A 27,957-nucleotide genomic window follows, 5' to 3' on the forward strand; every position below is an offset into this window, starting at 1 on the left:
CTCTGCCTTGCCAGCACCTTACCAGGAGGACACTGACAGATCAGAAAAGAAAGCCCCATTTCCTCTGCTCTTTTGTTGAGAAGGATGGGAAATCCTAGCCCTGCCTCTTTTTATTAGTTTTCATACAGGTATTTTTCCTGTCAAGGTCCTGTAAGTTTGTCTCACTTCAAGATTTTCTATCCTCTACAACAGCCTGAAGTTTTCTTGGGAAATGCTGTCATCTACAGCTCCTTATCCTTCTAGCCCAGTATCCTGAAGGAAAAACTCAGGAACTCCACAAATAACACAGGGACAGACTTCCATTAGAACTAAAGCAACAAATAAACCCCAACCCCAAAAAACCAAAAGTTGAAGAAAGCTACTGAAAACAGTTGGTTTTATTTCCAGGATCAAATATTACAATAGGACATTTACATATATTTATAAAAAATGCAGCAGTTGTGTATATAGATCAGAGGTTTCCTTGAGTTTGGTCCCTCCCAGCACAGTGAGCTGAAAAATTCCAAATTAATCTTCTCCCTCCTTCCATGTGAAGTTGCCATGACTGAATAAACTGACCACTGTGAAAAGCTGTTCCTTAGAAACTGGATGTTCCCCAGTTCCAGGAAACAGCATAATTTTTAAAAAATCATCTGTCCTAGAGTCTGGTGTCTCTGAGTTGAGTTTTACCCAGATGTTCTTCATATAAATCTGGTCTATAAAAATAGCACCTCATCCCCTGCTCCACACAGTTTCAGTTCTACACCTTCAATCTGGGCACCATTTCACAAGCAGTTGCAAAGTGACTTTTCTCTGCACTGCAGATACTCCCAGTGATCTGTCAGTGACCAAATCCTCAATTTCTGTGCTCACTCCCAAGGTGCCCTTGGAACACAGTGGATAACCCGAGGCAGGTCGAGGCACTGCCAGGTGCAGCAGTCTCTGCCTGAAGCCCTGTGTGTGTAAATACATATGGCTCTGTTTGTTGGGACTGCACAAACACCAAGCATCCCAAGGACAAAAGGAGACAGGGAAAAAAGTCAGCACAGAAAGGGCATCCATTAACCTCACCCGCTCCAAATCCCCACAGGCCTCTGGGTACTTCCAGCAGCACAGCCAGCACAGGGCTCAGCATCAGTTTGTTCTGTCTTTGAAACAGGAGCTGTTCCACTTACAGAAAATCACTTGTGAAAATAAATAAATAGAAAGGGTGAGGGAGAGCAGAGGCTGGATTTGAGCCTGTGGGAACAGCCAGACGAGGCACAGCCAGTCCTTGAGAGCGACTTTGCCCCTCACCCACCTAAAGCACATCTCTGCCACCCCTTCTCCTCTTGGAACACCAGACTGCCTGTCTTACCAACTTCACTAAACAGGGATTAAACCAGAATAAAATGGTGACATTTAGTACAAACTAAAAATGAATAACAATGAAGTGATGAGGCCCCAAAATGATACAGATCTTCCCACTCACACAGACATTCCTATAACACATCCCTATGGTCGTATTTCATTTTTACGTGGTTTACCAAAAAACCACCATGTTTCAAGCAACTCTGCAGTGTTTTCTACCTGACAAACAGCTCAAAATGCTGCCCTGCCCCCAGAAGAAAACTGGTTTTAATTTAGCCCTTGTTGCTCGAGTCCCAGTGAAGAAGCTCAGGGCTCTGACAGGAACAGGAATTTAAGACCCTTCAGCAGAGAGGCTGAGTTAGTAAAACCTGCACCAAACCCAGTTCCTGCCAGGGCAAGCTGAGTGTACAAATCAGCTCTGGAGGACACAGACCCTGTGAAACACAAGCTGGACAAAGAAGAGGTGTCACTTTCCCCTAACAGTGAGGAAAAGGTCAGGGAGCTCTGGGAAGAGCTGATGGAAAATTCCTGTTTAGATCTACTTGGGACTAAGGGTACATCTGGATGCTTTTTACAGACAACTGTATTTTACAAGGCTACCTGTAAATCCTTGACACTCCTCTAAGATCAACAGTGTTAACTGACCTGATTTACCAGGAAAAGCAATGCACTGCAGTCCATGAATGTCAGAAACCATAAACATCACCTTTCAACCTTGGTTCCAAGCCTAAAGACAATAACACAAGTATGGCCAGAAATGTTTGGCCCAGCCTCTACCTGTCCTTTTTACATCAATGGAGAATGAGTGAGTCTGTAAGCTTAAGAGCGTGCAGCATCAGAAAGATATAAAATCCTTCTGTACTCCTGTGAAGTGGGAAGTAAATTTGTCAGCTGCATTTGGCAGGGAAAGCCAGAACTTGTTTCGCCTTCTGTTGCAGGATCCTGGATGTGACTGGCACTACTGGACGTTATATCCCAAAACAAAGCTGTGTTAGATGAAGAGCACAGGCAAAGGAAACATCTCCAGCAGCAGCAAGGAGCTCCAGCTTCAAACACGACAGCCCTGACAGCTCTCCAGTCAGAAAAACCTGCATTGCCTACATGCACTGCTGCTCCTGCAGCACCACATGCAAATCCTGACCCAGCGACACCCCCAGGAAGCCACAAACCACAGCTTTTGAAGGATTGGTTTCCTTCGTCCTTCACAGCTCAACATTGTATTTCCCAACCAAATTCAACACATTTTTTCCAGCAAACGCAATGTAAGCTTCAGATTTCACATCTAGGCTTAAAGGCTCTTTAAACATTGCCCAGCCCATCACCTTCACTGCCAGGAGCTGTCCTGTCCCAGGCAGGATTCGATTTGTGTTTTCAACCACACCCCTCAGGCCAGCAAAGCACATTCCTCCAAAGGGATGGAGAGCTGAAGAGGCTGCATCCTGGCTGCTGCAGTTCCTCATCAGCTTTCAGCCCCAAAGCACAGCTGATGTGTGGCACTGGGTTTGTTTGGGTTGGGAAGGAAAGGAGGAATGAACAAAGAGAAGAGCCACATGCAGGGATATGTATTCCTTAATTTTTTTTTTCTCCGTTTCTTGCTCTTGAAGCAAAGCAAAAGAAAGGCGATAGAAAAAACCACACTGTGAGACAGATACAAAGAATCCAACCCAGGATCACAGTTTCCTGGAACAGAACAAACTCCTAGAAACCACAAGAAAATGCCATTTTCAGTATAAATGTTCAATTTCCCTATCTCCTTTCCCCTGTCTGAGCAATTCCTGGTCTCACCACAGAGTTCAGCCCAGCTCCATAGACAGGAGCAGGCCCTGGAGGGCCAGGGGAGAGAAGGTGCCAATAAACCACACCTAATAAACCACATTCCAACCAGACATCTGGAGCTGCTTCAGGAAGCTTTAGGTCTACATGGAAATGTGAGTTAGAGATCTGGATATCCAGGAACTAAAGGATCCTTCAGTCTAGAGGTGGCACTGCTCCTTCACAGGCCAAACACAAGACCCCCCCACTCACCTCCCCAAGCTGGGAGCAGCCTCCACACTTGGGGGTCTTTACAAACCAAAGATGACATCTGGTGTCCCATCAACCACTGATCAGGAAACTGAGATGAGACTCTGCTTTCCTGACACTACATCCTGCAGCAGAAAGGGAAATCAACTTCTACAACTGCATGATTCCATGTCAAACTTCAATTAGGAGCAGGAGACAGCTGTGAGCTGAAGTTTTCATGGGGAATGCCAGACATTTTCTGTGATTTCTTGCATTAAAAGGTTCCAAAGTATAGATGCCAGTATGAAATCAAAGGCAAAATATCTTGAAAAAATTGAAATATGTAAATTTCTGACTACTAAAGTCTTTAACAAAGACAATCATCTGAGAGAGGCAGAAAAAGTCAGCAGTTATGCCAGGTCCCACATGCCTTTCTCCTCAGTGATTGAAGACCATGATAAACTGAATTTTTAGTTGTAAATACACAAATCCACCACATCATGCTGTGCCAGTTAACTCCTGTCCCACTGGAACATCTGCTGAAACACCAACTGACCAAGAGCTCCATGTCCAGAGAAGACACTGGAGGAAAATCAGGGCACTGACCTGTGGTGCCAGCTTCCAGAGCTGAAAGCAAAGCCTGCACCAAGGAGCAGTTTTCCATGCAGCCCTCCAAATTTAGAGGTAAGTGACAACAGATGAACACAGAAACAGAACACAAATCACCCCAGGGAATTCAAGTCACCTGGCTGGGAAGTGTTTTATGAAGCATTAATTGATGCTCAATGCTGTCAGTGCTGTAAAACCCCTGTAAAGCCATTCAATCCTAGAAAAACCAACCACTGTGCCAAGGGAAAAAGCCAACTGACTATCAGGTGTCTGTGGCAGGTGTTTTCAGGGAATCCAAAACCTTTACAGTACCTTTGTTATTTGCAAAATCCTGAGAGCAAGTAAGGAAACACTTTGAGGATGCTGGGAAGGGAACATGGATAACCCACCCACCCCCACCAAGGAGCTGGTTCTGCTCCAGCACTGAACTCACAGCTTTCCCTCTGGGCCAAGCAGTCAATCCCATATGGAACACAGTTGGATATCTGGGGGGTTGCCTGGCTTTTTTACTATGTCCACTGGCAATTTAAAGCAGGAGGAAAACAGGCAGGCAATCCAGAAGCTTTTGAATTAGGTGGAGCAGAGCATTTTACCACGGCTCAACCCAACTCCTTTCCAAAACCAGAGTGTTGGATAAGAGAAGGCTGGAAGGTTAATGGAGACCTTTTGTGTAGGGAATCCAAACAAAAGAAAGACTGTCCTGAAGGTTATGCCCTCTCCTTACAGAGAGGTGCCTCCGTGCCTCATCACACACTCTTCAAAAATAAATTAAACAAAACAGATTTAAGAATAGCAGCGAGAAGGGTTTGTGTATTATGGCCACTCCAAGCTCCAGCATGCTGGATACACAGATCACTGTTTTACTTTATTCCAGGAAAGCAGAGGAAAGATGTTCTTCCCAATGCTCTCTGCAGCTGAGGAAGAAAATAAAACTCTGAGCACTCTCATTTGGTCACTAGAGAGGGAGAAGGGAGGGAGAGAGAGGAGGAGGGAGAAGGAAGGGCCAGTCAGCTGCCTGATTCCAGCACTGCAATCCCACGACCCTTAACTGCATATTTAACGACTCCTGTCCCGGGCAAAGAGGAGAGGGAGGAAGGCTGGGAGAGCTCAGGCCACAGTGCTAATTCCTTTCCTGCACAAAGACAGTCTCTTGAGGACACAGGCCTGCCTCCTGTAACGTGATCTCATAGTCCAGGTGGGAGAGTTTCCTCCGAGGGAAGTTGGTGAGCAGTTCAAAGCGCTCGTTGGGGTATCCTTTGGACTGGACGTGTTTCACAAGAGCCTGGGGAGAAAGGAAGGCAAACCAGTGTCACAGAAGTCAGAATGGGGAAAAAAATCCTGTTTTCCTTTAAAAAGTGTTGCCTTTTAAAGTTTTTTCTTCTTTTTTTTTGCTTGAGGGGAAGAAAGGGCATCACCTCGGAAATAATGTGTGTAAGGAAGCCAGTGCTTTGTCAATAACAGCACAATGATTAAAAAGAAAACATTTTAAAAACCAGTATTGGGGAGTGTCATCAATTGAAACTCCTGAAGTGCAGCTGTCTCCTTAAGCAATTTCTTTTGCTAGTTCTGGACAGCTTTAAAATGCAAGCAACTAAAGGCTGAAAAAAAACAGCATGGAAATGATGCTCACAAAGAAGCACCTGAGACTCAATCTGGATCTGACTGAAAGGCTCCAGAAGATCACATGAGATGAGCACAAAGGCTGTTTGTTCAGCTCTGCAACCAAAAGATGTCTTTACCCACAAACCTTGACTCAGCTAAATTTCTCTGCTGACAGTAGAGCAGAAGAGAAATCATATGCTGAGATAATTTTCCTTTTACTCTCACAGTCCATAAAAAGTGCCAAACCAAAAGTCAGGATTTATTTCAATATTGCAGTTTTGTACTGCCTACATGAATTGTTTAAGTATTCAAAAGTGCTACATATTTAATAATACATGCAAATTTACTTAACAAGCTGCATTCAAAAGGCAGTCAAGCTCTTTTTTCCTTTTATTTTCAAGCAGGAAAGTCAAGGATGAGAACATGAGCTGAGGATACTGTACATTCCTAGAGTTGCTGGCTAGGCAATAGCCCCAGTCTTTGTAAGAGATAGGACAATTTCTCCCAAATCTACACAAAATCCTTCTGATGAGGTGTGCTGTTGCCTTCCCTATGACTTCAGCTGTTAGATTGATTACATTTAAATGAGCTTAACTGGCCACTGTCTCCTGAAAACTCATGGCAAACAGGACCACAGCAACTTTTTACACTCTGCTCCCAGGTAAGCACCTGGAGAATTTTGATGGAAATGCCATTCACATGGACTTCTCCAAGGTAAGGAGCCCAAAGCACAGTTGAGACACACACCTGAGGCACAGTAATTGACCAAAATTCTACCTCCCATGCAAAACCACCACACTCTGTAACACATCTGTTTTGGGAGAACTTCCTCCAGTCTGCTCTAACACCCATGTCCAGAATGAAGGGTGGAAGTTTGATGGGAGAGATGGAGAATGAGGAGTTTTGCCTTTGATTTTACCATGGGAACCAACTACTTTTAGAAACAAAGCCCCAGAAATGAGAAAGCTGAGAGCATTTAATGGTAATTAACGATTAATGCAAAAGCCATTTAGAGTAATTTTATAATGGAAATGAGCAGTGTGGGGATTGAGAAAGACACTGGAGTGTACAGAAAACCCAAGCTGCAGTGGAGACACACAGAGCCAACAGTTACCAGAGGAATGACATGGAACACAGTGCAAGCACCCCCTGGATACACCTCTCCCACTAGATCAGATTTCAACGGTGTCCCCCAGGCACGTTGAAATTCTCCAGTTTCATCTTTCTTCTACTCAGACAAGGATTCCCATCAAGTCCACTCACCAGAAGTTTAGCTTGTTCAGGCAGTGAAACTTGTTCCCTCTTTCCATCTGGATACCTCAGCATCAGCTGTGCCTTTGGTCCTACACAAATAAAATTATCACAAGTTAGTACCAGGGCAGCTGAGTTGAGGCCTGTGGTAGATTTTAGGTGGGACAGCACAGCAGGGTGAGGGACTGGAGACAAACACAAGGTTCCAGCCTGTGGAGATAAATTTCTACCATAATGCTGAAAATACAAACATCAGGCTCAAGACTCTTCCAAAGCAGCAGTGACTGACCCCAGGCAGTGTGGCCAGAGCACACTGCACCTGTGTTACACCAGAGTGGACTTTACTCCTGGGCAAGACCCGAGTCAGGGAACCCAGAGGACTCTGCAGGCTGGGGCACTGCTGGTGAATCACTCACACGTCTGCTGGCAAGGAGGGAGGAAATCAGAAGGCATTTTTAAAGGAAGGGATGAAACCAGGCTTGGCAGCCTATGAACAGCTTCAGGCAAAAAAGCCACAACAAAAGCAATAAAAACTGGGCACTTACCATTCACGTCCAGGCCCCGGAAGGTACTTTCAGGCTTGTCAGGTGACTCCTCCAGTGCCCCCGCATCGATGCAGGGCAGGACTCTGTGGTTTGATGTTGTCCCAGGCTCAGTCCTTGCAGAGGGCTCAGGCTGAGGCCTCCGGCTCTCCTCTTTTTTATACCCCAAGTCTTTGTGTGGAGACTTCCTCAGCTTGGCTGGAGTCTCTGACTCCTCCTCCTCCTCAGATCCACAAACAGAAATAAACTCTTCACTTCCAGAAAAAAGCTCCGACTCCGACTCCTCATCTGACCGGCTCTCCTGCTTGGCCTGTGAGGAATCAAAATGTGTCTCCTGGAGCGAGGCTCTGATGGCAGCTTCCAGCTGGCTGTCCTCACTGGCATCGATGAGACTCTCCTGTGGGATGCAGACAACACGTACATCACAACTGCCTTCAAACATCTCCTGAAAACAAAAAGGACATCAGTCTTCCAGAAGGGAAGCCTGTCAGGAATGCACAGCAGGGAAAGCTAGGCATGCTGTGATTACTTAATAGCTTCTCCTTGGAGTTCTGCATGGAGTAATCAATATTCCTTTCACACTCTGACTGCTAAATCCAAACCAAGCGCCAAAAGCACAAACAATGACCCTGAGAGAAGGCATTCCCTGGCACACTGTGTTTCTGCATGCCCCAGCACTAACTCCTGGAGTCTGTCTGGGAAATCAGGAGAGCTTGACAAGCACAGGTCAGAGTGCTGCACCTCAGCTCCTGCAGGCTGTCTCCCAAGGAGCCTCACACTTACTGAGCGGGAGCATTTCTGGGGAGGGCTGCTGGAGTGGCCGTCCAGCTGGCCGTGCTCGCTCAGGAACCCCGTCACTTGGTCCAAGAAAGAAGTCACATCTAACTGGTGCCACTCCACGAGCTTCTGGCCTAGGGAACAAAAGGTGGCATCAAAAAAAATTTCAGCAAAACGCTGCAGTTTAGTGGTCAAACACACCAACTCACTGCTGCAGGAGTCCCTGTTTGAGGAACTGCAGCTTCCCACAGGCTACCACCTGATAATTATGGAGCTTCCTCCTTCCACCCCCTTGAAAAGGGACAGACATGGATACAGACACAGTTTATTTCCATTCTTTTAATCTATAGGAATGCAAGCACAGAATGGTGAATCTGGCATTGAAACCAAACCATTGAGTTATGAAGAAGCATTTCTCCATTCTTGCCAAATTGATTCTAACCCTTGGCAAACAGCATTTGTTCCCAGAAGGAAAGTGCTAAGAAGAGTATTCTAGCTTCAGCTGCAATATTAAAAAATGAATGTATTTTTAGGTGGTTGAAGTCAGCCACACAGAGGTCTCAGCTCTGATCAGAGGCACTGTCACTTCAGTCCCTAGAAACAGGAGATCAGACCAACATTATATAACCAGGCAGCTGCATTATATGATGATAAAATAAGCTGCTGGATACAAAAGAAAAAGCAACAACTTCGAAAGAGCTGGAGCTCGGGAGAGGGAGAAGTTTGATTGCTCAGGTAAAAAACAAGCAAAACAAAACAAAAACTCAAAGCCAAAATGGCATTTCAAAATTAAGAAGCAATTTAAAGTCATTGCTGAGCCTCACAAAACTCTGTGGGAGGAGCAGAAAGCAGATTCATGTAGCAATTACAAATATTGTAGTTATTCATCAAATGATTTCAAGAAGCTTTTGAAAGACTTAAAAAAAAGAATTCAGAGTTTTTCCACCAGATGGAACTATTTTCACTTTCTAAGCAGAATACTCTAAGCTTCAAATACACAAAATTTCTGCAAGTTTTGAGTGTTTCATTCTCTTAGTTCCTCTGGGAACACACTGAGTCAGTCCTTCAGGTCCTGAAGAGATTCTTCAGCCACATGTAACACAAACTGCAGTGGAAGGTATTCCAGACTACAACTGTCAGTGCTTGCCATGGGATAACTCCAGGCAAACCAGCTGCCACTTGTCTTACCTGTCCTGGGATCCAGGATGGAGACATAAGGAAAGTCTGCTAATTTATAAAACTGTATGTACCGCTGTCCTTCCTCGCTGTCATGGTACACCTACAAAATTGGGCAGATTAGTGGCTGGAGAGGGAACACAAACAAACTGTACCTTGAAAATGCACGGAGTTTTTCTCTCTTCTACAGTATAAACTGCAATTGCAACTGTATATACACAGTTATCAGTAACTCTGAAAAGCTGGAATTAAGCCTCTAGCTCTCCATGTATTAGAAACTACGTGAGGTAACATCTTGATTGCACAAGTGAAAGGCAGTTTATGCCTTGAAATGCATATCCATGAATTCCATCCCCATCCATAAGCTACATACACTCCATGAAACACACCTTTTCTGCAGGTTCACCAGGAGAATCCCATCTTTTCCAAATAATTCCAATTTTTTCCCACTGTCCCATTTACCAAGACACCAAGTTACCCACACATCCCTCTCCAGGCAATTTCTCACCTGCCAAAAAATGAAGTGGTCCCGGATGATGTTCTTCACAGCCTCGTTGCTCCACACATCACGGTTGAGGCACTGGCAGGCAAAATCTTGCACGTTCTGAATGTTTATCATGAGCCACTTGTTCTGCATCTGACCACACTCCTTGGCCTGGAAGCAGAAGGAAAAGCTTGGTTAGATCAGGCTGAAGGGCCAGACAGCACCGATGCCAGCAATGATCAGAGATGGCTTCTACCACGGCCAGGCCTTCCACCAAACCCCTTCACAGTGAGGAGGATGGACAGAGCTAGTGAAAAGGCACCCACAAAACAGAAGGCAGGGCTGAAGGATCTGCTTTAAATGAGCCTGGTTGAATTACAGAATCACATCGATGAACAGAGCTGCTGGATTTCAACAAGCCAAGCACAGGGTGGGAAAAGCAACTCAGAGGGGGGACACACATGGCAATGCTGAATTAAGTATTTATTCAGGGAAAAGTGTAGTCAGTCCCACTGATCTGACAACAAAGACCTGCTCAGTCTAAAGATAAACCCGTGGACCATCTAGTTAAGTAGGTTGCATAATTGACAGAGGACTTGCATTGATTCAACAGGACCCCTTCTCTGTGTGTTTTCTTTTTCTCTCCGAGTTTTGAGTTACTCTGTGACTGTCCAACTGCCCAATTAGGCATCCTTTTTTAATGCTGCTTATCCAGACTGCAAGTGGAGAGGGAGACAGGAAGGCGCAGGAAAAAATCTTACTGGTTTGAGTCACAAAGCTGGCACTGTCTGATTGCCTGGTTGCAAGTTAATGGTAGGAGTTTGATCAAGAATGTAATTCTGATCGCTGAACTGTCATACCTGTTGAAAAAAAGAGGGCTAGATCAACAGCAGGAATGCTCTTACCACCTGGAAAGACTGGAACTGATATAGGAACTCTCTTTGCTTTAAAAAAAAATTTAAAAGTTATGCTCACCATCCTGCTGGTAATCTACTGTTATGGAATTCAAAGGATAAAAAAATTCTGGGGAATCAGGATGTTATGCAAGATTTTGCTGTTTGGGCACTACTTTGTTCCCCAGACTGAAGTTTTTACTTTTGAAATCAATTTTAGCCAGTGTAGTTTGGAACAGTCTGCCTGTCCTGTCACTGTGTGACAGACAGACATGTGAACCCCACACACTCAGCTTCACCAAGGCAAGAATCTCAGCCTACAAAATCAGTCTGTGTGGCCAAGTGCCCTGCAGAGGCAGCTTTTGTATTACTCAAAGGAAAAAAAAAAAAGAAGGTAGAAGCATGGAATAGTCCTATTCCCACAAGGGGCCTCACACTTACTACTTACCACTAAATTTACACTGCCAGCATCCAGGTCACCAGGTGAGAAAAATGGGGAAGGTGACTCCCAGGTAATAGGCAAGGGTCTTACATATAATTGTCATGCTTTTATTTAAAGGACTTGTTTTGAACTAACTGCATTTTGAGAAGTAGTTCTAAGAAACTAGTATGAGATGAGACCTAGAGGCAGTGCCCAAGTTTAAAGGGAACAAAAATTTTTATGTTATTTAAGTCAATTGGATTGCCTTAGTCCTATGTTCTCAGGCAGTCTGATAAAAGAACACTCAAAAAAACCCCTGTAATTAGAAAGCTGGAAAGTGCATCTCATTCTTCTACCCTCACTCTGTGTATCTTGTAATATTAATGAAAACCTCTGGTTCTACCTTTCCTCTGTCCAGCTGAGAGCCTTGGAAGGATGCAAGCAGGAAATTCCACAAAGAAAATCTACAAAACTAAGCTTTCACCTGCAGAACAGGCAGAGCTTTTGAAACTACTTTTAACTTCTTTCTAAAAACAAGGTTTGGATTTAATACTTAAAAGGACACAGTTAAACTGCTGCTTTTTCCTACACAGCTCAAGGGATTCTTCTGAGGGCGTGGAAGGACAACAGTGTAAGAAAAAGAAACACTGCAGATTTGGAGATTATATTAGGGTCATTTTGGTAAGTGACAAGGCAACAACGGAAGGCTCAAGAGCTGGCTTGTGTATCCCAAAAGCTGGGATCTGATGGATTTAGGTCCTCTGTTTCCAACACCAAGTGCCTCCCCATTCCCCTCCTCCTTTGAGGTATAAAGGCCAGTGGCAGGCACTCACAGAGCCCACAGACAGGGCAGTACAGGGCAGCCACTCTTTGAGAGCAGAGCCAGTGAAGCTCAGATGCAAAAAACAACCCAAACCAATCCCATCTGCCCTAAGTGTGCCTTCACCCTTTCTGCCCAGTCACATATTTCACCATTACAATTTAGGGCAGCAAACCAGCAGCCTGGTGAGACAATCTGTGAGACAAGTCTTGGTTTATGCTCAGTGCTGGATCTCCCTGTGTAACTCTGGATCTTGCACTACTAAAAATAAATTTTCCTCTCATTTGACTTCTCTGAACATGTATGGTTTAGAAATGTTGGGGTGGTTCCTGCTGGCTCAGTTTTGTTGAAAAGCAATCCTTTCAAGGCAGCAGAGAGAAGAAGGAAGTGGACCAGGACCTTGTGATTCTCTGGACATTTGTGTGACTCAGTGGGGAAGATAACAGCTGACAGAGAGTCAGAGCAGGACATTATCAAACAAGAAATCTCCTATTTGGGCCACACTTCTCCTTCCTACCTGGGGCAGGGAATAGATCCTCTCAGCACCCAGCCATTCCTGAGCCACAACTGTACTGCAGCTGTGCTCACCCAAACCAGGCCAGAGGCACCTTCTGCACAGGTAATTGCTCCATTTGAATACAGTGACCAGGTCAGCTTCCAAATGATTGCTGCTTTTTAAGTAGAAACAAAAACCCCCTCAGTCTCAGCTGTAAAGTAGGGAGCAGCTAAAAAAGGTTATTGTTAAATGGGAAAAAGAAATCATATAGACAGACTTGAAACTCAGCAATGTGACACTCAGTCACTTCACTGGAACCCTGCTGAGTGTTAAGCACAGAACTGCACACACCAGAACCATCTCTGCCCACAAGAAGTGCAAGCTAAGTCAATTTGGTGTGTCCCCCTCAAGTTCAATCATCTCTCACATCACAGGCATATAGAGAGAGAACACCCTACAATTCTTGAAAGCAGCCTGAGATGAGAGCAAAACCACACGCCTCTCTAAGAGACATGTTTGGTGTGCAATTTATTTATTTTACTTGAGTGATTCATTCCTAATAGATTCCACATTAATGGGAATTCAGTCAGCCACACACTGAACTTTACAAGTACAGTGATCATAAGCTGTTCTGCATGTGGAGCACAATACTTTTTCATATACAGCAGGTAAAAAAAAAACAAACAATGTCATTCAACACTCGAAAATTTTTCTGCCATGACATTATCCACACCTATTCCTAAAGCTGGTGGTAACAAAGCTTCCTGGTTACTCAAGAAAAGTAAGGTTTCTAGGGGAAAACTGAAGATAAATACATGTACTTACTATCAAATCCAACCTTAAAGTATCCAAAGAGCAGCAACAGCTGATGAGCAACAAAGATCCATAATGCCAGATGTCACCACTCCTGCCAACAAAGCCCTAAATCCTAAATGGTTCTCTGATAAATGTGCATGGCTCAACCCTGGCAGAGTGTTCCTGCACACCCTCCAGAGGCTGAACACACCACACACCAACCCTGGAAAGAAAACCCCACTTAGATCAAAGCTTAACTACAAGAACATCACAATGACAGGATTTAATCTTTGATACTCTGGAATGTGATGAGCAGCTCTGGTTTATCATATGATTTATATCCATTTATCTCAGCATACAGAGAAGGGAGAAGCCAAGAGCAGCTTGCTAGAGATGAATTTTGGGAGACTGTAGTCACTGAGGCCCTACACTGTCCCAGGCTGAAGCAGTAGAACAGTTTGCAGTCAGAAAAGGTAAAATGCAAAGGGAAATGGTCAACACTGTGAGAAGGTGTGGAGAGTTATATTGCAATGAAGTTGAGGAGGATCAGTCTGAAATGAAGGTATCCCACGGCACAAGGAACTGTACAAGAACAAAGCAAGGTGAGTGCCAACACCAGAAAGTATACAGGTCTTTAGAGTGCAGGTACTGCACAGAACAGGGCAATGTGAGTATATACAAACCCCTTCCCCAACCCCAGCCCACCCCTTTTTAAAATGACCTTTCAAGACTGAATAAGAATGCAGAAACTTTAGGACAAACAAATCCATCAGTTATTTCACTCTCTGACACTTCTGACTGTGACAGATCAGCACTGCTGAAGCCTTCACATGTTTCCAGCAAGACCCAAGGCGAGACAAGCCCCCACCTCAAACTCCACAGCAGAGCTCAGAAGGCACTTGCTGACTGCTCCTGCAGCAGCACTGGTTGTTGCCATGTGAATTCCCCTTACTGGTGCCTTTAACCACACATTTGCTGGTTTCACCAACAGCTCTGGACCCCAGGCCCAGCAAACATCATCAGCTGGAACACCTGACACATGTCTTTTGAAGTAAACCCTGCTTCAGGCTGCTCCTCTGCTCCCACTGCAACTCCTTCCCAAGGTGGACACTGCTGCTCTCTGCCAGCATCCTCTCACAGCTGCAATGCTGTTAAGGAGATTGTGGAGGGCACCCTCAGAACACAGTAATTAGTGACAAGGCAACTGATCCCGGGTGATTTGGGAAGCATAAAAGAGAGATGAGGGTAATGGGATGAGAGCTGGAGACTCCACAAAGGCACACAGTGTTCCACCAAAAGTTCTCCAGCAGTGCTCTTGTATTTGTGCAGTCAAGGCACTTGTGAAAACAAGGTATAGTTTTGTTAAGTGCAGGCCTGTGCAGTGGGTTCTTCAACATCTGTACTGAACCATTTAATCATTACTTTGCATTCTCATGCAGTAAAAATAATGATCATCTCCATCATCCATCTCATCAAAGATGACCAAGAGAAAGTTCAGTAGTAACTGGAATTTCTGAAAAATATCTGAAAATTAAGGACTCAAAAATTAAAAATATATACCAATCTGCATGTTCTCTAATCATTAGTTAAGTTATTGATCCACATCATAACAACTTAGGAATAGATCCACACATGCTTACACAGTCAGGAAAGGTGACACCTGAGACTGTTTAAAGCTGACAGTGTCCTGTATCTCTGGGATACTTTCTCTAGCACCACCAGAAGTAAAAGACAACCACTGTGATTTTATAGAACAACAGCTACACTGACAATGAAGTTGTGGCTTGATGGCAAAATTGCATTCAAATACTTTTACTCACTCAGGTGTCAGAAGCCACTCAGCCATGTTAGCTCCACTTGAGCTTCTCAGCAGGGCTGTGCTGCAAACCACACTGCCCCTTGCAAAGTCCTCCCTCACCTATGCAAAGCAATCTTACTCCAGCTTTTTCTGTATCTTCTATGGAGACAGTTCAAGGGATGCAATTTTCCCATTCTGACCAGCCTTCCTTGCTCACTGAAATCTTTCACCACATGAGATTTGCCACACTGGTATTGAAACATAAAACAATGTGGTCTGCATGGTGAGGAGTTGGACTCAATGATCCTTATGGGCCCATTCCAAGTGACACCATCATCAGTGAAGTCCTTCCATATATCACCAACATTCCTATACGCAGTCCATCAAATATTTATCACTGCCCAGTCTTTTCCAACCTCCTGATTGTCCAGCCATGGATCCATCCTGACACCCTCCCCTCTGCAAGAATCTGCACCCAAATGTGAGCCCTCACCGTTTCAAAGCTGCCTTTGTGCATCAGGTCAATGGGAGGTCTGAAGAGATCTGCCAGCGTCGTCAGCTTCTTGTCCACGGCCCCTCCGTTCCGGAGCTCCTGCTCCTGCCGGACTGCACAGCCCCACGAGGAAAGGGAGTGGAATTAGACTACACATTCTCACAATGGGCATTTATTACTGCCTAAATGCTCAAACACACAGCTTCTGGGGTGAAATTCTCTCAAGCTCCCAAGAGGTTTGGGGAGAACAGGGCTAGGGCAGCTCGTGAGTGCAAATCCCAGGATACCCCTTACAGAGAGCCCCAGGGTTAGACCCCACTGAACAAGATTAGCTGGTGTGTAAGGGCAGAACCTCCCTGCCTCAGCTTTCTTGTGTGCTTTCACTTTTAAACAACACCTTAATAAACCTGAGGGGTCACACACTAATATTTGAAAACAAAGGAGCACAAAAAAAGCCATTACTTGTCCCCAGTGATGCTTTTAAATGGGAAACTGAACTAGATTGTCTCAGTGATCTGGTGGTTTTTTTGACTTCATGCCAAGGTCGCCGAGCCCACTGCCAGGATCTTGAGACAGCCAGGGCAGCCAGAGGGATGTCCTGGGTTCCCACAAGATTGTAGCAATACAACTTTTAAAAGTAATATTTCTATTGTAGTGTTTCCATTAGTTTGCTGTGGGGCAATCCCACAGAAAAGAAAGAAACAGTTTTTGTTTACGTGGAAAAATCTCTTTGGATGTTTCTTTTAAAGAGTATCAATTCCATCTGAAATAATACGGAACATATTTCTTACTCAGACAGGACCCTGGACAATAAAGGTAAATCACAGCAGATACATGATGTGTTTTATGGAACCAGGTCAGCTGAAATGGGCAATAACTATCCCATGGCCAGAAATTTTCCAGTGTGGAAGGAGCTGTCAATGGGCCAAAGCATAAAAACTATGCTTCAGCAGACACACAGGGAATAAAGCATCCCTGTGGAGCAGCCCTAGGATCCAGGAGATAATCTGGAATTTCATGGCCAGGGCTGCTTTTCCAGAGGCAGCCAGACAGTGACGCCCACCTGTCAAGTTCTGCCAAAAAGCACTATAAAGTTTCACCACAAATCCTTCTGAGTGTATCTCTAGCATGTTGGGCATCTCTAAATGTCTTAAGAGTGGAATCACAGGGTGGTTTGGTTTAGAAGAGAGCCTAAAGATCAGCCAGTTGCACCCCCTCCTGCTATGGGCTGGAACACCTTCTGCTAGTCCAGGCCTGGAAGATGGTGAGAAAAAATTTAAGGGTATTGATTCTGTACATGGAGCATTTTCACTTCTAAAGCTGCCAGTGATTCCAATACTTGTTGTGTTCATTATTACTGGAAAAGGGGAAAGAAAGTAACTATCAACACCTATTTTCAGTTTGGCAGCCAACCCCACACTGTGAGAACATGGTTGATGGACCCCAGAAATCAGTGACAGGATGAGGAAACAGCCTCAGGGGAGGCTGAGATTGGGTATTAGTGACAATTTCTTCATGGAAAGGGCTGTCCAACCCTGGCACAGCTTCCCAAGGTAGCAGTGGAGTCACCAACCCTGCAGGGATTTAACAGACATGTGGATGTGGCACCTGGGGACATGGGGCAGTGGTGACCCTGGCAGCGCTGGGAAAACAGTTGGACTCAGTCTCAGAAGACTTTTCCAACTTTACTGATTCTGTGGTTACACCTCAGGAACACTCCAGCAACATCAGCACGACAGCCATAACGCAGATGTGAAACACCTGGTGTTGTGCTGTCACAGAATCACATTCTTTGACACTGCCTGGATGAAACAACAGCCAGTGCTTTGGCATCTGGAGATTCTGTGCATGAACAGCCAAGGGCAAACAGCAATTAAAGCCACAAGAACCTCGTGCCCAAGGAAGAAGCCTCAGGGCTACTCCAATGTAATTCAAGTGCCAGAATGCCCACTGCCTAAGCAAGAAAAATATCCAGTGGATAAATTTAATTTCAACTTGGGTGTTAGGATTCTTCCCCCTTTTCAGCTCCCTCTGGAGCAGAAAAGGTGTTTTTTTGAGAGTTAGCAGCACCAAAGCAGACAGAATATACTGTGATAATCATCATTCTATGATTCTATACTTTTAATAACGTACCCTGCTACACAATTGGCAATTTAAAAATGTTTCAGCAACTAAAAGCTGTCCTACCCTACAACAGGAAAGATTTCTCCATCTTATTTGCATTAAAAGTAATAAAATAAAATATCAGGCTTACTGATCTGTAGACACTTACTGGTTTCTGTCTGAAAATCCCGAAAGCCATCGAATATTGAGCGAGCAGGTCTGCGTCTTTTAGGAGCTTAAAAAAAAAATCAAAGAATTACTTGAAAAGTATATTATCAAAATAAATGCATTTTAGTACTTTCCACCACATGTGTAAGAAAACGGAATAGGAACCCCAAGCAGGGACTATGTGGGAGTAGAGGTCATTGGGAAGAGCTGGAGATGGATGGAAATAGACAGAAGGCAATTTGGAAATTCCATCTCCTAACATGTCCTCCCTCCATACAAAACATGTATCAACAATACAGAGAGGCTTAAAGCCCCTTCTGATGGGCTCACCCAAGACCCTTCACATGAAGTGGCAGTGCTGTCACAGCATCACCTTGTCACAATTCCAGTCAAGATTTTATCCACGGCCTTCAAGGGGATGAAAAACTTCAAAAGATTAAATTCCATGAGCATTTGTTTTAAATTAAGAAGCACATTTGTTTTTTCTACAAGGCGTTTCTACTCTTTTCTAAACACTTATTCTGGTCCTGTCCCAGCTTCTTGGCTGGACTGAACAGCCACACTCTTCCAGTAGATCCAGCATTACTGTTTGCAAGGAAACCTTCAGAACTGATTATGTGCAGCTGGACACAGAGCCCAGGAAGGTGTCAGAAATAGCACCCTCAAGTCCCACTGAAGTCCTAAGGTACAGCACAAGCACTGCACTTGGAAGGAAAACAGAACTGCCTGCCAAGATTATTCCAGTTACTTATCTCCTTTCCTATCAACTGAAAGATAGAACTGTCAAAGTCCAATTGCTACAAGACATAATAAATAATATACAAATTAAAGTCAGATAAATACAACCTATACCCAGTGGAAATGTAATGACACAACCTATCATGGAGAAAGAAAGCAAGCTTGAACAAGGGATGTGCTGGGGAATAACACCTCTCAACTCCAGGGAGTAAGATCTTCTTCACCCTGAGTGCTTAGGCACAAGCCAAGCTCAGAACAACTTAAACTCAGTTGGAACAGCAACTGAAGGACCACTTCAGCAAAAGCAGCATGTCCCTGCCAGGCTCAGCTGGAGCCAGGCAGCACAGGTGAAGAGGCTCGCAGCAATCCAGAAGGATCCTTTATATTGAATGATGGGATCCATGTATCCAGCAGGGCACAAATACACAGGGTCACCTCTTCAGCTGGAAAACAACCACCTCAGCATGACCCTTGCAAACAGAAACTGCCACCTCTCCTGCTGTATGTGTAGAAGTGAGACCAATTATCTCTTCAGGTTCAGCTGCTTTGTCAGGCTGCTCTGTGCCAGAAGCACAAGAGACACTGGTGGATCAGTGCCAGGAGGGAATGGTCACTGTCAGGTCAGGGATGGTCAGTGACAGTGTGACTGAGATCAGTGTGTAACAGGTAGGCATCAGAACACCATTAGGATCAGAAGATCTGAATCCTAATAACCCACAGGAGTCAACAGATCTTGGTCAGAAACGCTGCTGGGCCACAGGAAAAAGTGCAGTGAGCTCCTTTACCTTCAGAGAGGCATCAGCAGGGCATCCTCCTCTGGATGCACATTTCCTGCTGCAGAACTGCCCTCCTCTGCTACTAAACTCCCCACTTCCAAAATCCAGGTAGGATGGGAAGTGCAAGGATTAGATAAACACAGTGTGTCCTTGCTTTCATGTCACTGCATGTTATGGTTTAGACCTTCAAAGTCCAGCTTTACTGTTGCTGACAAGGTGGCCTTTCAGCAGCAAGGGGAATGGCATGAAATTTTATCAATGAAGCTCACAGAAGTGCAAAAACACATCAATGAAAGCAAATGCTTTGCATGTCATTCCCTTTTTGCCCAAATGCAAATTAAGTGTGTATTTCAAATTGCTGGTACTTTATGCATCTCACATCAGTATGTAGAAGTTAAGTTAGTCCATTTCAGTGATTCAAAGTCTGTCTAAGTTTTTTGATGGGACTGGGGGATGAAGCATATTAAAGGAGTCAAAATTTTCCAGCTCCCAAAACAGACAGGAAAAAAAAAAAAACCTGCTAGAAGGACTAAAACTAGAAAAACTAACATTGCTATCAGTACAAGTACAGCAAAAAGGGAAGTGGTATGCACCTGTATTGCCTGGCACTGTGTGCTCCCCCTGAACCACCCTCAGCCTGTGCATCCCACTTAAACACCTCTCTGATGCTGAATAACAGAGTCAAGAAAAAATCAGTTCCAGAGTAAACCTGGAACTTCTCCTTCTCCTTTCTAACACAGGAACTAAATGATAGGAAAACATTTCCCATGGGTGGGAAATGCAGCCATTGCAGTGACAAGCACTTGCACAGCCTTCCTTGGTGATAAGGGCAAAGCTCTCAATCCATCTGACATGGCAAAGGCCAGCCCAGAAATGACCTAGTCCACATGAGAAGGACAGAGACAAGAAAGGTAGCTGCTCAGCACAGCTTAAAGAGCAAATTAAATTCCTGCACGAGAAATGGAGAAGGGTATGAGCAATCACAGAGTTCAGCCCTTCTTTCTGATCTGTCATCTCGAGACACAGGCATTTGTCCTCTTCATTTTCACTTGTCAGCCAAGGCTCCATCTTCCACCCCAGCACATCAAACATTTCCACAGCAGTATCCCACAGTTCTGGGCCCCCAGATGCATACTTAATTAAGTTAATTGGCTGCCACCTCACAACATCTCATGAAACAAGATTTGGCAAATTAGCACCCCTGGGAATAAAGCATCCCTTGTGTGTGAGGTTTTCAATACCAATGGTGTTTATTTCTTCATATTCAACAAGTTTTGATTTTCTTTTGTCACTTAGCTCACCTTAAGGTAAGGAAAACAGTAACAAAATAAGAACACAAGCCTACCTCCAAACAAAGGCTCAGGCTCTACTAAGATTTCTTGTTTTTGAGGAATTGGAGCTCGTACTTCATCTCTATCAAAGGAGAAAAAACAAAAAGGAAAATATCAGAGAGATGATAATATTCCAAGTACTGTACAAACCACATCTCATTATGCTCCAAGGCTCCTGTAACTTAAACCAGTTAAAGATGCTGCTGTACCATTGCAGAGTGAAGAGGTTTGGATTAAGTGGGATCTTGAGGGAGCATCTGTTCCCACTCATGGCACTGCTGCTGGACCTGGTACCCTGTGCACTGAGAGCTGGCATGGATGACCTTTGATAAAACATTGCACAAACCCCTGAGTGACTCGATCCCAGGCTTTGTCAATGTATATTTAAACAATTTTTGTTCTTGAATAACTTTGTTAGAAACTTGGAAGTTTTTAAAACCTTACCAAAAGATGTTAAATAATCCATTTGCCATCCTACTTTCCTTGCTAGCTACACAGAAAAACATTTTCTTCCTTATTACCAACTTTTGTCTGTCAGAAGATGTTTTGCTTCCACCTGAAAGTCACACCCCTCTCTTTTCCAGAGGAAGGAAAACAAGGTCAAGATGGCCATTTCCCCCCATTTCTGAAGCAGTTCTTGGCTTACATAACTGGGCTCCCTCACATGTCAATAGCTCAGTCAGTTATACTTGCAGACACTTACAGACACTATCCAAAACTACAATTAGGAGAAGAGAGGAAACCACAAGCATCTCTGAGACAACTGTGTGGTCACCTGGCCCACGGATCTATGTGCAGAAGGATTCATCCATTGCTACATCCTGTCTGTGAACTCCCTCTTCCCCCAGACTTCCAAGGTGTGAAGTGTGCACTTTGCAGCTGTTGACCATGCAGGATTCAAAAGGTAACTCAGGATGTCAGCAGGATGCACTGACCTTGCTCTTACCCTCCACATCTTTGATTGCTCTGTGCAGCTAGTCACTCTCCATTTGCACATTTACTGTTCTCTCTCCTAGGAGGAACACTGAGCTGATCAGCAACTGGAGGGTGTTGAGTATAAAAAAGAAAGTATTCCAAGAAAAATCTGAAGTCACTGATGTGCCAGAAGTTGTTTAGAAATAAGAACACTAACCTATGTACCTACTTTAACTTTGTTAAAGGTTCAAGTAGGAAGGCATCTCACATCAGCTATAAAGGTTAGCATTAAAAGAATTACTTAAATTTATACATGTGCTTCAGAAGTATGAGAGGCAAGGATTTTCCTCTGTAAGTCAGCTGTCTTTTTCCTGGAGTGGAAGATTTTCATAAGGACAAAAACCTGGCTTACGTTTAATTTACCATATTTAAGGAATGTGATTTATACCACTCAAGATATTCCCTTTATCTCAAGCAGTCACATTAATAGGCAGCACTGCCTATGCAGAGACTCTGCCATGTGGAAATTATCTTCCCTTTGCAGGCATCTGATGTGTAAGAGACTGATGAAGGTGCTGAAGTTGCTGATTCCTCTGCATACAGGTGTACAGGCCTGGTCTTTCCAGTGCCAAACTGGTTAAACCACCACAATAAAACCCTCACAAGTCAGACTCTTCTCCCAGGTAAGGAGATAGGATGAGACTCAGGTTGTGCTAGGGGAGGTTTATGTCAGATATTACGGCAAATTTCTTCATAGAAAAGGTTGTAAAGCACTGGCACAGACTGCCCAGGCAGTGGTGGAGTCACAATTCCTGGAGGTGTTCAATAAACATATGGATGTAGCACTTGGGGATGTGGGTTAGTGGTGAACGTGGTGGTGGTGTTGGGTTGATGCTGGACTTGATGATCTTAGAGGTCCTTTCTAACCTAAAATTCTATGAATTTATGAAATGGGAGTAAGGTGGCTTCATTTATAAGAACCAAACCATGAGAATTCTCTAACTGCCAAATTAGAGTAAAGCAAGATTGCTGAAGCATTTAAAAATAAGACTCTCTTATTACTGGATCCCTACTTTAATGACTTGAGCTTTGTTTGAAAAAACCAGTAGGCAGTAAACTTCTGAAGTGCAAGAGACTCCCAAAGCAGAACACCCAGAAGAACGCTGCAGCAATCAACTGAGCAGTGTGTAAGGCTGTGGTGAGAAGTGGCAGCTGCCTGGTGTCACTGCTGTGCTTTGCACAGTGCCACCGGTGGCACAGCCGTGCCCAGGGTACGTACTCGGGGTGCGGGCGGGCGGCAGACACGGCTGCCGAGCTGGTGCTGGGCTCCTCTGCTATCCCTCCTCCGTCCAGGAACATGGTGACAGCCATCTCCAGGTTGTTGTTGCAGGCTTCCAGCATGTGCTTCCCCACGCTTTCACTGGCACCTGCAATGCCAAAGGGAAATCTCAGCGTTTTGGCTGGAAGCGCCCAGAACAGCTTTCTCTCTCAAAGCATTAATAATTAGGAGGAACAGTTCATCAGCTGCCATTTATCCCTGAAGCACAACTGTGAGAGGAGGCAAACTACTCGGCTCAGGGGGAAGGGAATGTTTGCAGTCAGGACTGCCGGGTTTCTTCCTGCCAGTAACTGAAAACCTAGAGGAAACCATCTGAGGGGTTTTAGCATGATCTGGATTTTCTTCTAGAGGTCAGACATTTTCCTGGTACATGGACCTGTTGGAATGAGTCCAGAGGAGACCACAAAGGTGCTGCTGTGAGGGCTGGAGCCAGGCTGGGAGAGCTGGAGGTGATCACCTGGAGAAGAGGAGGCTCCAGGGAGAGCTCAGAGCCCCTTCCAGTGCCTAAAGGGGCTCCAGGAGAGCTGGAGAGGGATTTGGGACAAGGGATGGAGGGACAGACAAGGGGGAATGGCTGGACACTGATAGAGGGCAGGGTTAGATGGGATACTCAGGAGAAATCCTTCCCTGTGAGGGTGGCAAGGCCCTGGCACAGGGAGCTGTGGCCACCCTGTCCCTGGAAGTGTCCAAGGACAGACTTGGAGCACCCTGGGACAGTGGAAGATGTCCCTGACCATCACAGCTGGTAGAACAAGATGAGTTTTTAAGGTCCCTTCCAAGACAAACCATTCCATGACTCTATGGATTTTTCAACACCAGCAGGCATACACAAAAGAAATGAAAACCTGACTTAACATTTTAACAGGAAGAATATTAAATCAGCTGCTAATTTTTTTTATCCACTTGTAACAGACATTTAGAGAGGAAAGAAAAGACACTCTGATTTACTGATTCTGCTGAAAGGCAAAATGAAACCAGCAGAAGCTCAGTTTATATAAGAGGGAAAAAAAGAGGGAGAAAGTAGTACTTTTCTACTGAGTTCTTTGTATAATGACTAACATTTATTCAAATCACAGACTCATGGAGCAGTTTGGGTTGGAAGTGAGCTTAAAGCTCATCCAGTTCTACACCCTGCCATGGGCAGGGACACCTCCCACTACCCCAGGTTGCTTCAGGCCCTCTCCAGACAGGCTTTGAATACCTAAAGTGCAACTAATCCCAGTTTTGATGTTGCTGCTCACAATGAAGCAACAGTTCCTAATATCACCTTTAAGTCCTTCCTCAGAGGATGAGCCTCTATGTCCCAGCTTCTCCTCAAAAAGCATCCCATCAGCAGAAGCTCCCTCAGAAGAAGAAGCTCTCCTGAAACCAAATTCTTTATAGCACCTTCTCCATAAGTGGTGGAGTGCCAAAGAGCTTATTTTCCTTTAGAAAGGCTAGTAGAGAGGAAGAGTGGTAAAATGCAGCTGAACCAGTCTGGGAGCAGCTTTGGGATCTCTAGTAATTCTTACTAACTCCACAGCAAGTCACCAAAATGACAAAAACACTTTGTCCAAAACCAGGCTCACAGAAAACATCAGTCTGGGCAAAACATATTCAGATGTTTCTCAGATTTTGTGGGAAAGACTCAAGAAGCTATGGTTTGAACACAGAATATACTTTGAAACTGTGGAGATCAATCAGTTCTAAATAACCTGCACATCAAACCACAGAGAAAGCCAAACTGACTGAGGGAACTGGTTTCCCAAAACACCCAACCTGCCACAACAAGCATGCTGGGATGACAGGCAGCTGTATTTTTAAGACCTTAACTGAGAGGAAGAAAGTGCAAAATAAAAACTAGTGACATCCCAAAAAATCAATGAGAAGTTCAGGTTCTTCACTCAAACAATTTTTTGGCATTTTCAGCACTTTTCAATGCTAACTGTAGCAATGAAACCACACCTGTGAGCCTGGAAAACACACACACCCCACTGTACACCTCACTGCAGAGTCATGCAAAGTCACTCATCTGCAAGAGCTGGAAGAAAAATGATAATTCAACTCTCTGCTATTATTTAAAGAGATACTGACACAGCAATGCTTTCACTAATTCCTCATCATTCCTGAGAAAAGTGCCAGCAAATCAAAGTTTTCAATCCTTGTGTTGGAAAACAGAAAATTCTAAATATTTGTTAAGTTTCAAAGCAAATTTCACAGATATCCCATCATTTCCTTGGGGAAAACTGATGCCTTGAGAGGCTGCCTAGAACAGAGGCTAGACAGAGTTAAGGAATAAAGTAGGTATTTATTAAAAGGCCTTCAATGGATACACCTTGGGCAGTGCAAGAGCCTGGCCGAGGCTACACCCAAGATGGACCCTGGGTCACGAATTTTCACACTTTTATAAGTTTTGGTCTATTTTCATATTGGGGTCAATTGTCCAATTACAGCTGCATGTTATGAAGTCCCATCCTCTCAGTCTGCTCTCTGTGGCTGAGCTGTGAGGAGAACTTGCTAACACTTTATATGAAGTTCAGAGTTATACACTAATGCAGCACAGAATCTGGAAAACACAAAAACTAAAACTTAAGGCAGCAAGACACACAGGAGTTACATTTTTTTAGCAGTACTTTCCTGGATGAGAGCACCAAAGAAACACAATTCTGACACCAGGAGCGAAGAAAAGCATCAAGGACTAATTCTCCTCATCCCTCATGCTGCAGAGTCTCTCAGCCTTTTCCCCCCAGACAGGAGTGACTGCATACACTTACAACTCTGAGTTGAAAAAGCTACTAATACAAAGCACTGAGGTGTGAGCACCTGTCACACCACAGCAGCATTGGTCAGACAAGTTCCACACACTCCTAGATGCAACCTTAAATTCTGATAAAGGTCAAAACAGAACTTCAAAACTCCATGTAACAGTGGATGGCTGAAACCCAGCAGGCTATTTCTGTTTTGGTTTTGAAAGCATAGAAGGGTTCTCTTATGTTGAGCATAAAACGTGTCTAAACATAAAAGGTGTCAGGAGGAGGAAACCTTTAGCACAGCTCTGCCTGTTCTGATCCGGGTTTTAGCAAACATCTCACACACAGGCACATACTACTGAAAATAAAATTGCTGTAAGTTCTTTTTGTTCAAAAGGTTTACTCTATAAAGATTATTTAGGAATAGCTGAGAGATCAATAATCTCCCTGCTTACATCCTGTCGAGGATTTGAGTGTGTGCAAGAACAGGGACACAATCTGAAACGGAGCTGGTCTGGATAACCGAATTAGAGCAGTTTCACTTCCCTTTGGCTGTTTCGTTGACATATCTTATTAACCACTCCTGCAGCATCTGACATGCAAAGCCATCAACCAGGGGTAACTGCGGCGAAGCAGATTAAACACGAAGTGGGTCAAGAGCTCCAAGCACACAACCCGAAGCAGGAGCTATCGCCTGACGCGAACTTCCACGCAAAAGCGACCAGCTCTTCTCGTTTGCGATTCAAGTGGCCCGCGCTGCAGGGTATTTCTGCTTTTTCAAAGGCGGACTCGGGGCTCAGCGCCCGGATCCCTCCCGGCCGTCAGAGCCAGCCGCGGGAGCGGGAAGCGGCTCCCGGGGCGGAGCGCGGGCGGCAGGGAGGGAGCGGGACACGGACCCGCGCCACCGGGACAACCGAGAGGAACCTCCGAGCCGCCGCTCAAAGGGAAGCGAGCTCTCCGCCGCGCAGGGAGCGGGGCCGAGCCGAGGCAGCCCCGCCGCGTTGGGCCCTGGCACCGCCGGCGCCCCGCGGGAGGCGCGCCGGGGGCAGGGGCAGCGCGCCCGGAACCGCTCCGCCTCGGCCCGCGCCTCCCGCCCCCGGCCCGCCGGCGGGAGGGGGCCGGGCGGGACCCACCCGCGTCAGCCCCGCGGCCTCGGCGCGCCCCGCGCCCCGAACGCACCGGTGATGGCGGTGAACTGCTGGACCAGCGCCCTCAGCGCCGCGGCGCCCGCCGAGCCCCCGGGCGCCGCCATCTTGCCGCCGCCGCACCACAACACACGCGCCGCCGGCCGGCGTGCGCTGCGCATGCGCGGGGCCCGCCAGCGCGCGCGCCCCTGCCGCCGCCCGCCACCGCGAGGGGCGGGGCTCGGTTGCCGGGGTAACAGGCCCCGCCCCTCCGGCCGCGCGGGAGGCGGGAGTTGCCGTGGCAACGCTCTCCTTTCCCCCCCCCCGCCGCCTCAGCGGCTCTCCCTGGGAACGCCCCCGGAATTCCCGACCCGCCGCTTCCGAGGGACGCGGGCCTTGGATGCGGACCGGCATTCTCAGGTCACGCACCCGGGGCTCCCACGCGGATTTACCCCATTAAAAAGGCCCGCGGCGCAGCGGGCCGAGTGCAGGGGAGACACCGGGAATAGCCCGGATCACCGGCACAGGCCGGGCGTGACCTGCTGGAGAGCAGCGCTGCTGGGAAGGACCTGGGCGTTCTGGCAGGCAACCAGCTGTTCCAGAGCCGGCAGTGTGTCCTGGGGGCCAGAAGAACCAGTGGGACCCTGAGGGACACTGCGAACAGCACTGACAGCAGGTCAGGGAGTGATGCTGTGCCTCTGCCAGCCCTGCGAGTGCTGTGCCCAGCTCTGGGCCCCTCAAGAGAGGAGATAGTGGAGCTGCTGGAGCGGGTCTAGGGGAAGCTGTGGAGATGCTGAAGGGCCTGGGGCATCTCCCTGATGAGGAAAGGTTGAGGGAGCTGGGGCTGCTCAGCCTGGAGAGGAGCCCAGCTGAGAGGGGCCTCAGCCCTGCCTGTCCCAGTGTGTCCCTGGGTGTCCCTGCCTGTCCCTTGCTCTCCCTGCCTGTCCCTGCATGTCCCTGTGTGTCCCTGTGTGTCTCTGCCTGTCCCAGTGTGTCCCTGTCTGTCCCTGGGTGTCCCTACCTGTCCCAGTGTGTCTCTGCCTGTCCCTGTGTGTCTCTGCCTGTCCCTGCCTGTCCCTGGGTGCAGGCAGGGCCAGAGCAGGGCCCAGGCTCTGCTCCGGGGGCCCAGCAATGGCACCAGAGCCACGGGCAGGGACTGAGCCCAGCAAGTTCCACCTGGACATGAGGAAGAACTTTCCTGGGCAGTGATGGAGCCCTGAACAGACCCAGAGAGGGTGTGGAGCCTC

General features: G+C 46.1%; 1 protein-coding gene across 1 annotated transcript; it reads right to left on the minus strand.

Annotated features, from left to right (window-relative positions):
* Positions 1–359: 359 nt before the first annotated feature.
* UBXN7 (UBX domain protein 7) lies at positions 360–26,885 on the minus strand. Its single transcript, XM_021545423.2, has 11 exons — positions 26,766–26,885; positions 22,798–22,945; positions 20,618–20,685; positions 17,760–17,825; positions 15,488–15,600; positions 9,796–9,942; positions 9,300–9,390; positions 8,118–8,245; positions 7,338–7,731; positions 6,805–6,884; positions 360–5,221 (listed from the first exon to the last, which is right to left on the minus strand). The coding sequence occupies exons 1-11, from the start codon at positions 26,836–26,838 to the stop codon at positions 5,060–5,062; spliced, it is 1,470 nt and encodes a 489-aa protein (XP_021401098.2). The 5' UTR covers positions 26,839–26,885; the 3' UTR covers positions 360–5,059.
* Positions 26,886–27,957: the final 1,072 nt, after the last annotated feature.

This window comes from Lonchura striata, chromosome 10 (genome assembly GCF_046129695.1).
Source record: "Lonchura striata isolate bLonStr1 chromosome 10, bLonStr1.mat, whole genome shotgun sequence".
Lineage (NCBI taxonomy): Eukaryota > Metazoa > Chordata > Aves > Passeriformes > Estrildidae > Lonchura > Lonchura striata.